The following is an 11,236-nucleotide window of genomic DNA, read 5'->3' as shown; positions in this document are numbered from 1 at the left end:
ACTATGAGCTCTCTAGTGGGGTGATATGGTACTATGAGCTCTCTAGTGGGGTGATATGGTACTATGAGCTCTCTAGTGGGGTGATATGGTACTATGAGCTCTCTAGTGGGGTGATATGGTACTATGAGCTCTCTAGTGGGGTAATATGGTACTATGAGCTCTCTAGTGGGGTGATATAGTACTATCAGCTCTCTAGTGGGGTAATATGGTACGATGAGCTCTCTAGTGGGGTAATATGGTACGATGAGCTCTCTAGTGGGGTAATATGGTACTATGAGCTCTCTAGTGGGGTAATATGGTACGATGAGCTCTCTAGTGGGGTAATATGGTACGATGAGCTCTTGCGTGGGTTAACATACTGAAGTGCAAACACGACCACTTACAATTCAAGACAGCTAAGACCAAGGAAATGGTGGTGGAGCTCCGCAGGTCTGAACCCACCATGCTACCAGTGTCCATTGAGGGGTCAGTGTGGAGCTGGTCGGCACATACAAGTACCTTGGGGGTAATTCTGGAGAATAAACTGGGCTGGTCTGCCAACACGGACGCAATCTACAAGAAAGGGCAGAGCCAGCTGTACTTCCTGCAGGGCGACTGGACAGGCTGGTGAAGAAAGCTGGCTCCGTGGTCGGTGCTGAACTGGAGCGCATCACTTCAGTCGCCGACAAAAGGACCCTCATCAAACTGCTCACCATCATGCACGACGAAAGCCATCCTCTCTACGGTACCATCATGCAACAGGAGAGTGTGATCAGCTGCAGACTGCGCTCACTGCCATGCAGAACTGATAGACTGTGTGGATCATCCATCCCTAGAGCCATACAACTGGACCATCTGTCAATCAAAGGTACTGTGATAGACTTCTCTACATCTCCACCCTCTCAGACAATGCTCTTACCCCTCTGTTCACCCCACTAAAACAATGTCTACTGGCTGTGTTAGTCCTCTGCTATGAGCTCTCTGGTGGGGTAATATGGTACTATGAGCTCTCCAGTGGGGTTCTATGAGCTCTCTAGTGGGGTACAATGGTTCTATGAGCTCTTTAGTGGGGTAATATGAGCTCTCTACTGGGGTAATATGAGCTCTAGTGGGGTAATATGAGCTCTCTAGTGGGGTACTATGAGCTCTCTAGTGGGATACAATGGTTCTATGAGCTCTCTAGTGGGGTAATATGAGGTCTCTAGTGGGGTACTATGAGCTCTCTAGTGGGGTAATATGAGCTCTCTAGTGGGGTAATATGAGGTCTCTCGTGGGGTTCTATGAGCTCTCTAGTGGGGTAATATGGTACTATTAGCTCTCTAGTGGGGTAATATGGTACTATGAGCTCTCTAGTGGGGTACTGTGGTACTATGAGCTCTCTAGTGGGGTAATATGGTACGATGAGCTTTGTGTGTGAGAGACAGAGAGAAAAGGGAGGAGGTCCTGACAGCTCGTTATTTACGTTCCCTACAGCAGTGACTCGAACAGGATGTGTGCGCCAAAGTACAAAAACGTGCACAAAAAGAAAGAAAAGGAGACAAGTCTGTGCATCATGCACGGGTGGAAAAGAGAACGTGGGTTACATGAAGCCACGCATCTGTGAGAAAGAAGTGGTGTGCGTGTGTGTGTGTGTGTGTGTGTGTGTGTGTGTGTGTGTGTGTGTATGCGCGTCATCTTTGGTATCTTCAACCTACATTTTCAGATTTCTGCCGCCACACACCAACACCTTCCTCCTCTGGTTTCTGCTCTGCTACAGATTTCCTTTCTTCTTCTTTCTTTTTTTACATCTGAACATATGGGATGTTAACAACAAGGGTTTCCCTCCACTTTTTCATCTTTATGTATTGATATGTGGCGTGAAACACTCAGCCTGTAGACGATCACAGCTCCACGCTCTGGGCTTTTCGTTCCCATCAGTACCATTGTTTCATTGACAGGATGGACTCCGTCTCCCAGAACATACGAGGTAAGCCAGCTTCATCACCACTGAACGGTTCAGGGCCTCAGTATGTTTGTGATCTGCTGCGACCTTCTGAACCATCAGACCCCTCAGGTCCTCTGGTTCTGGTCTACGTCATGCTCCAAAAGTCAGAACTGAACATGGAGAGGCAGCATTCAGCTTTTCTGCTCCACATATCTGGAACAAGGTTCCTGAAAGCTGCAGGTCTGCAGAGACCCTCAGAGACCTTCAGCTCCTTTAAATCAGATTGAAGACTTTTCTGTTTGCTGTTGCCTTTAATTGAACCAGATCAAATTGCTGCATCTCAAAGTCAAAGTCAGTTTTATTGTCAATTTTACAAATGTGCAAACATACAGAAGATTGAAAGTATGTTTCTCTTCTGTCCAACTGAAGTGCAAAAAGGTTTAAAGGTTTAAGAAAAAAGAGAGAAACATGAAAGCATTATAAACAACGTGCATTAAGACCTGTGATAGACTACTGCAATTGATTTCTCAAACTGCACTGCAACTTTTATTCATTTTTTATTTTGCTTTTTAACTGTTTTAATGTTTTCTTAACTGTTTTTAAATCCTGTTGCGTTATGATTTGATAGTTTTATGTGAAGCACTTTGAATCGCCTCGTTGAAATGTGCTACACACATAAACTTCACAGTTTGAAGATATGGAAATAGAGCAGTAAAGCACCTGATCTTCAAGGTTTAACCTCGAGCATAGAACCCATCACACACGTCTGTAGTTTCTTGTGTCCACCGACAGTCTGAGCCGACAGCCCTGTGATGAATCCTCCTGAATGACGTGATGTTCGGGGTTTTCAAGCAGTTTTATTGAGGCGTTGATTCAACTTTCTGCTCACTTTGTGATGCTGTTGAATTGTATTGGGGTCTACTTAAATCTACTTCTTCACTTTGGCTTAAAGCGAGGCTGTTTAATGTTTTTAGAAACACTTTTAGTCCGTTCAATCAAACTGATCTATTTGACCAGCTCCCGTCACCGGAGTCTTCCACGAGCTGCTGACAGAGAGCTGCAGGACGCCTCACAGCCAGAAATGAGTCAGCACAGTTCACACTTCCGGTTCCCTCGTCTGAAGTCAATGTGTTGTTGGTTAGATGTCTGAAATAAGGTCTGCGGTCAACCTATTTGTTCTCCGATATTAAATAGGTCAGGAAAAATACCCCGAATGAATAAGAGTGTAACTGAGACGACTAAAGGTCACGAGTTAGCGTTGAGAGCCTAGCGTTAGCTCCTCACTGCCGATTGTGCGCACGATTCAAACATGTTCATATGAACACAACCTGTCAGACTCATGAAGGTTTGTTTGCCACGGAGATTATTTTCTGTAATGATCCAGAATCAAATGAAATATCCTGTTTGGTTTTGTGGAAGGAAGCAGCTAACTTCCTGTTAGCTACAAACCTCATCATCCTGTCGCGCTCTATTGTCATGTTGGTTGTTTACGGGACTTTTGAAGACTTTCTTACTGGATTTAGCGATTCTTAAAGCTAATGCTGCTCGCTACGTTCTCTGGGAAACAGTTGGCAACACTGATTTGTTTAGGTTTGATAATTGGATCTAACATACGCTTGTTGGGTCTCTCCAATGTCACCGAGCCCATCTTGATTATTAGAATTATTACTTTGTAGTTTCCGGTCTAAAATGTGCAAACATTCTGTGGTCCTACATGTGACAAGGGGAATGACAAAAACACCAGCGGGAGCCTTTAATGGTGGAAACACTTTTAAAAGTGTTGGACTGCAGGTGGATAACTCTCAGCTGCTGAATAAACATGTCAATAATTCATGCTGCATCGTAAGACATCACACTGTGGTACATCAGGAGGAGTTCAGCTCAGGCTTGCTGCTGCAAAGGTCGAACGTGATGAGTCAGTCTGCCCTCAGCTCACAGCTGTTTCCACTCTACCAGCAGAGGAGGAAACATAACTCAAACTGTGGTTTGTTAAAGATGTTATGAACGGAGCAAAGAGACCTTCTGCTGTCCGCTGCTCATCTGTGAAGCTGTACGACGTAACACTATATAACACGATATAGCACAAAGACAAACATACTTTGAGAGTTTGCTCGTAGGTTTACTATTCCAAGACCGACAATAAACTTACACTTCATTTTCATTCATTTCAATTCATGCATTGTTCAAGATATTCCTGCTTGTTCTCTGGGGTCTAACAGCTCCCTGGTTCCCGACCAGGACATTGAAGGCATCTCACGCAGGTGGAAACAAATCAATAGTTAATAAATAAGTGGCGGTGGCAGTTTTCACTCATAGTAAACCTGCCCTGTCACCCGATGGGTAGAAACCGTGGTCTAAAAGGAGGTGCCATAGTGAGCTCTTGTGTGTTCAGACAACAGCTGAACACGATTAGTTCCTCTGACGAGGATGGATGGTTATAAAACATTGGATTGAATCGGACCTATTAATTCATCAGCGTGTTGATGAACAGTAGATATGATATGCTTTGTTATAAATGTTCTTCTGATCGAGCCTTCAAAAAGAGAAAAGTGACACACCTCATTATATTTACCAAACAACCTGCTGTGCCCAATCAGCTATCAACATCTTTTGTTCCATAAATAGGTCCTCAACACAAAGTAAACATGAATTATCGTCAAAACTTCTCTATACAATATTAAAAGCACTTGTCTTGTCTGCATACAACAGAATATTACAAAATAAATATTTATAAATATAAACGAAATGTCTATCTAAAGACAACGTAACAGGGTGACCTCTGTATACTCCGACTTCTACACGCTAAGGCTCTGAGCCGGCCTTTCACAATAAGAGCCCACCCCATGACCTTTATTTTGTTATTTCTTTGCGTGCGTGCGTGTGATTGGTCCAAGCTCACGGCTGATGCTCTGCTCTCAGACTGTAGTTACAGCTATAACCACTAGGTGGCTGTGACTCGGTGGTAGAGCAGAGGTTTGCTCCACGTCCATGTGTCCTTGGGCAAGGCACTTCACCCAAGTTGCCTCCGTGGCTCTTCCTGTGGTGTGTGAATGTTAGTTAGTCCTGATGGGCCAGTGGGACCTCAGCCCCTCCCATCAGGGTATGAATGCGTGAATGATGTCATGAAGTGTTAAAGAGCTTTTGAGTGGTTGGAAGACGAGAAAAGAGAGAAACAAGTACAGTTCATTTAGCATTTTAACCAGCCTGTGGTGACGGATACCTGTTTGTGTCTGAAACCTGTGACCAGATGAGATCTCGGAGCTGCTGAAGCCTCACAGGGTCTGTCTGGTGACGCCTGTCGTTCTGAACCACTCCAGTCAGCCATGTGGGAGACCGGCCAACAGGTTTATGGTGAGTGATGGACGAACTCCTCCTGGAACAAGGAAGGCTTTGTTATGAAACAAGTGCAAAATAGATCCCACGTATTTGCATTAAATGAACAGAAATCAGATCATTATAGATGTATGTGAAGGACGAGTGTGCACAATCCTGTATCATGACCGTATCCTGTTTGATCAGGACATGCGTGTCACTTGGTTTGTGACATTTTGTTTAATGTTGTCCAGGAATATGCAGAACTAAAGTGTAATAGCAGCTGAAACGACACCTGGTCTAAATGATCTTTATCTGACTGAGTGTCAAAGATAATTGTGAAACCAACTAAACACAATATCTCAGGTTCAATACTGTAAATGCAACAAGCAGTCAGTCCCAATCTAACATCATGTCTCTCTCCTCTTTCTCATCTTTCTGTCTTAGGTGCTGAGTCTGTGGAGAGGTTACCTGGTTATAAGCAAGCAACCTGTCAGGGTAAATCACATCCGTTAAAGGGACAGTGTGCCGCTTTTGGTGGGATCTGGCTATGCGGTTGTAGATGGACTACCCTTTCAATCACTTCTCGTTTTCCAAGACTGTGGAAACAATATCTGCTTGTTCATCCATACCTTAATAACCCAACTGTTACAGAAGTCAAACAGCGGCTCACGTCGCCGCAGTGTCACAAACGTATTGGAGAACTACGGTGGCCTCCATGTAGATATGAAGGACTCATTCTGAACCCGTGAAAATGTTAATTATGCACTCAAGAAAACATAGATGTGAATAATGATATTAATTTTCTGCTGATAGATCCCCCAAAATGCTGCACACTGGACCTTTAAGACATCTATTTTACCACATATAATGGTCTAGTTTTATATATCTAGGTTTTATTTTTCTTGCTGGGTTTCATCTGTGACCCTTCTCATCCCGAGCTCTCCTATGTGTCACAAGATGAGGGATTGTAAGATTGTGGGTTGCAAGCGGTGTTGTGAAAGGGTGGCCATCTATGTTTCTCTTCATTTACACATGAATCCCAAAAGCAAAAAATGATATGCACACAAATGTTCATACCTCATTTTTATGTGTGAGTGGCAGGCCAGCGGGTTTAGCAGGTTATTCCAGACATTCCTCTTTCAAGCAACAAGTTCCTGCTCTTCCTAGGATGCCCTAAGGCGTTCCCAGGCAAGACAAGACATAAAGCCTCTCCAGTTTGTTCTGCCTCTACCAGTTGGATGTGTTCGGACCACCTCAGCTGGCGCCGTTCGTCACAAAAGAGCAGCGTCTCTACTCCCTTGAGGTGTCCGATCCCCTCACCATATCTCAAAGGCCGAGCCCAACCATCCTATGAAGGAAGCTTATTTCTGCTTCTTGCAAACACAATCTCATTCTTCCAGTCACTTCCCCAAGCTCACGGCCACAGGCGAGGGTTGAAGTAGACGGACTGGTACATGGAGAGCTTTGCCTTCCGGTTCAGCTCCCTCTTCACCATGTCGGCCCTCTTTGTTGGTGCGATGACTCACTCCAAACCCGGACGGTGCGATCTCTCGTTTCAGGCAGAGAACCATGGCCTCACACCTGGAGGTACGGACTCTATTTCCAACTGTTTCACACTTGGCTGCAAACCGCAGGTCACGCTCTGGAGGAGCCAACAAAACCACATCATCTGCAAATAGCTGAAATGCCAGTCAGAGGTCTCCAAACTAGACCCTCTCCTCTCCGCTCTTGCGCTCACTTTGGTCATACAGCAACCCTATTCCCTGTAATGCCAGGACTTCCCATGCCTTCTCCAGGTCCACAAAACACTTTTAGACTGGATAGGCAAACTCCCATGACCCCTCCAACAGACCTGCAAGGGTTAAAAGGCTGGTCACTGGTTAAGGGCCAGGAATGGCTCCTACTGGATCTGAGGTGTACAATATATGTCATGAACATCGATTGAGGATCTTTTGTTTTGTGCTGTATTACAATAGAATTTGACCCTTTTGTCTTTACATTATTCAGATGTGGTTTCCAGCACAGTTTGGGGTCTTTGTGGTTTTGCTTCTATGCTAAAGAGTTTTACATCTTTGAACCTACAACAATTACTCAAAAGACACAAACTGAGACGCTTAGAGGGAATTGTCAGTTTGGTGGCATTGCTCTCAAACCTGTGGTGAGGGCTTGTAAAGGGACACTGCTTTATTTTAAGGATTGACTTAACCTTTTGTAATTGTATGTGCTGAGGATGTCCCCAAAATGTAGTTTCTGGAGCTCGCCGTGAGAAAAAGACGTCTTTCCAGAACAGACAGCCCTGTTCCTCTGGGTTTCTTAGCCCTCTCAGATGAAACTGCTTTCTACCAACTAAATACTTTCTGCAAAGGTGATCAAGTTTCTGGAAAGAAGAAGAAGAAGCTGCTGTTGAACGTTCAAATTAATTTAGCTACTACCTTCATGGAAAAAACATCTTAAAACCTGGACAAATGAAACCAACATGTCGAGACTACTTGGTCACCAAAAGGTATATTAGTGAGGGCCTAAGTAGAGTTATATCTCTCCCTCTGTGTGTGTGTGTGTGTGTGTGTGTGTGTGTGTGTGTGTGTGTGTGTGTGTGTGTGTGTGTGTGTGTGTCTATGTGAACAGGTAGAGAGAACGTTCAGCTACTTGGAGATTTGCGCTATCAACATTCAAAGTCACACACAGGTACAATCATTTGAAAAATAATAATAAAAACCATACTTATTTATGATATTTAATCACATATTTTCTTTTTCCATTCCTTTGGTTTGTCCTGTATGGAAGGCCTTTTTAGCATTTATTCCATATCCTTGACATCATATGTCAGTTTCCTCCTCTAGCTGAACTATTCAAAGTTCAAATTTTCCACTTAACTAGTTGGAGTGTGTTTCAACTTGACTAGCTACTTAGTGAGACTTGAAGTGCTCACTAGCTAGAGAAACCCAAATTGCTCACGAGTTATACTCGTTGCACAGCATGCTAATGAGGAGGTGGGAGGAAAGGCTTCCTATAGGTTTTCCAGATCAAAATTTAAAAATTACAACCAATCAGGACTGTATTTGCATATTGTGGACTATTTAACATGTTGGTCTGAGAAACTGCAACCAGCTAACTAGTGGCTGCATGTTGCATCTAGTTAACTAGTTAGCTAGCATTGAGTGCATCTTGATCAACCAGTGAACATTTTGGCTTTGAGCTCAACTAGTGGAGGTAACTGATGTTTTACATCAAGGATATGGAATAAATGATGCTTCCATGATGAAAATAAATATTTAAGCAATGTACAGACTAATCATTGTAAAGTACTGTGAGATTATATATGTCAATTTATATAGATGGAAAGCAGGAAAAAGAGCCATTGCTTCTATGTTTTTACTCTTTTAACATGTTCACATACATGATTTGATGCGTGTGTTGTAGATTGTGTTGGAGACAGACAGGCACACTCTGTCTTTCAGTGTGTCGTACGTTGAGGATCTGGAGGCCATGGTCAGTCACATGACCGCCTCACTGAAGAGGGTCTTCCCTGATTCCTTTCCAGGGTGAGTCTCACTCAACTGCTCCACTCATAATATGAAATGATCTTAAATACATATTATATAAAATATCCAAAATCCAGCGTGCTAAAAAATCTGTTAATTCTTCTGAAAATCCCATAAATCCTATCTCAAACAATCACACACTCTTTTTTGTATTGGTTTCCTACGACCGACCGTTGCATGAGGAAATCGGCTGACAACAGCAGGCACACTGCCCACTGCTGGAGGAGGTGAAGCTGACAGTTAACAGTGTTTTCCAGACGCATGAGAATGACAAATACAGTTGGCTCGTACCAGCTAAAGTTAGCAGCCATCCCTCCATTCGGTTGTCTAGCCTTCCAGCTCCGAGCTAGCTGTGACTTTTAATTGTAATCACTTGCTAGTCGAGCCTTTTGGCTTCATGCGCCACTGAATAACAGGAATTATTGGGAGCCCGCCTGTAGAGCTGTATCCAGTTCTCTGAACACATCTATCAATAAAATATCTCAACTACTGAAGGGACTGTCATGACACTTCGTTCTCACAGTCAAGGCGAGAAAAGAAAGAATTGTAATTACTTCTTGAATCATCAGGTCCAAGATTCAGTTTGTCCAATATTTAGTTTTTGACCAAATACCTGTAAAACTCATGACATGTTTGAATGTTTAACGCGAAGTAATGCATGCTAATATGCTAAGCTAAGATGATGAACATAGTGAACGTGGTACCTGCTAAACATTAGCATGTTAGCATTGTCACTTTATGCATGTTAACATGCTGACGTTAGAAGTCAGCTCAAAGCCCCACAGCTACCATGGCCTTTTATGCATGCATGTTAGTCTTGAGCGGTATACTTCTTGTCCTTCGATCCTCAGAAAGCTGTTCCAGACGAGTCCTCCAGACCTCCAGCAGAGACTCCTCACATTGACGGATGTGATAGAGGAGCAGCTGGACAGTCGGCCCGGTTCCTGTGGTATGCGTTCTTTATTTCACAGTAAATCATCTCTCCTCAGACTGGCGTCTGTTCAGCGTCCATCTGTTATCAACACCTGGTGATTTGAAGATTAGCTGATGTATCTTGTAGAAGTATTTATTTTGTCAACAGCAGATTAGCGCATGCACCCAGACGATCATTTGCAGATGGAGAGTGTCTGAATGTGTTCCTCAGGGGGATTCTCTGATACCTATGCTGCTCTGTGTGATTTCAACCAGATGCCATTCAGAGAGGAGATTCAGTGGGTGAGTATTTTCATGTACCGCAACGTAAAATACTTTAAAAGTCCATGTGTACCAAACTCTTTTGCCATAAACTACTTAAGAGTCAGTGGTGTGTCCAGATGAAGCATGGCTAACTGTTTTGGCAGGATGTGGACAACATCTACTGCGTCAACAGCTGGAGAGACTTCAACCTGCAGGACTTCAGCCACTTAGACACCAGGTGAGATACAGTACAGTGTTGTTACATCCAATCTTAAGGGGTATATCGCTTTTTTGAGTTTGTTTTATATTCTTATGTACTCAAATCCATCCCCACTTTGGTCAAAGTATGCATGTTTCAGTGTCAAGGTGCTGACCTGTTGTATGTTTGTGTATGATAATGCTGCTGCTACATATACAGTTACAGCCGGTGTATTGCGTACTTCACCCTAAAGGCAGTCGTCATGTTTGGAGGAGCAGAGTCGTGTCCCGATGTGGACGTCATGTTAGTTCAGAAAGTCACACAATAACACAAACTAACTAACTGGTAGGAGCAGAAGTAGACCAGCAGCTTCTGTGTTCTACAAAGTAAAATTACTGGTTTTGTCAATGGAGTCTTGTAAGAGAGCACAGGTGGCTTTAGTTATATCAGTCTGAGAGCAAGGTAAAGTAGTTCAATTATTCTAAAAATAAATAAATACATTTATTTATTTAAATAAATTTAAAAATGTTATTTCTCTTAATCTTTTCCAGTGGTTGAATATGTATTTCTGCTGCTTCATCTTGCTGTCAGACGGAGAACTGAAACCCGTTTTATTGCTTTTTTTTTCAATTGACTCCATTGACAAAAGCAGCAAATGAACCTCAGAATCAGAGTATACATACAACTCCGCTATAAAATTTCAGAACTAACCCTTTCAGTTATTTCCAAACTTTACACAGCTAAAGTTGAGTAGCTAGTGCTAGCGTTCACGTCATTCATAAGCTCATTGATTAGCTTACTTTGGTTCTTCACATTGATGCTTTTTGAAAACCCCAGAAAAGAAAAGCTCTTTAAATTCCTCTTCTTTTTCTCTCAGGGACTTGGCATTAACAGTCGCCGCTCTGTCGTTCAACCAGTGGTTTACCAAGATCTACTGCAAAGACCTCAAACTGGTAAACTCTTCTATTGTTTGTGTTCTTCTGCTGCTAGAGAATAGTGAAAGGGTCGAATAAAGGTTTTTGCAAACAAAGGTGTCACTTGCATGTAACCCCCATTATCCCAACAATGTAGACGCTTCACATGCAAAGAGAATCAACGTAT

At 43.1% G+C, this 11,236-nt stretch overlaps 1 protein-coding gene across 1 annotated transcript in view; it reads left to right on the top strand.

Moving 5' to 3' along the window:
• Window positions 1-4,969: 4,969 nt before the first annotated feature.
• Window positions 4,970-11,236, top strand: part of carmil2 (capping protein regulator and myosin 1 linker 2) — a 43,432-nt gene continuing 37,165 nt past the window's right edge. The window contains exons 1-9 of the mRNA XM_068602491.1: window positions 4,970-5,003; window positions 5,151-5,254; window positions 5,663-5,713; window positions 7,844-7,903; window positions 8,639-8,760; window positions 9,612-9,709; window positions 9,905-9,975; window positions 10,101-10,174; window positions 11,013-11,088. Of these exons, the coding sequence (XP_068458592.1) occupies window positions 4,970-5,003; window positions 5,151-5,254; window positions 5,663-5,713; window positions 7,844-7,903; window positions 8,639-8,760; window positions 9,612-9,709; window positions 9,905-9,975; window positions 10,101-10,174; window positions 11,013-11,088 (690 nt within the window). The remainder of the gene's footprint in view (window positions 5,004-5,150; window positions 5,255-5,662; window positions 5,714-7,843; window positions 7,904-8,638; window positions 8,761-9,611; window positions 9,710-9,904; window positions 9,976-10,100; window positions 10,175-11,012; window positions 11,089-11,236) is intronic.

Source organism: Clinocottus analis, unplaced genomic scaffold (genome assembly GCF_023055335.1).
Source record: "Clinocottus analis isolate CAN_PGR_092001 unplaced genomic scaffold, fCliAna1.0.p SCAF_6, whole genome shotgun sequence".
NCBI classification, from domain to species: Eukaryota; Metazoa; Chordata; class Actinopteri; order Perciformes; family Cottidae; genus Clinocottus; species Clinocottus analis.
This window is presented reverse-complemented; position numbering and strand designations above follow the sequence as displayed.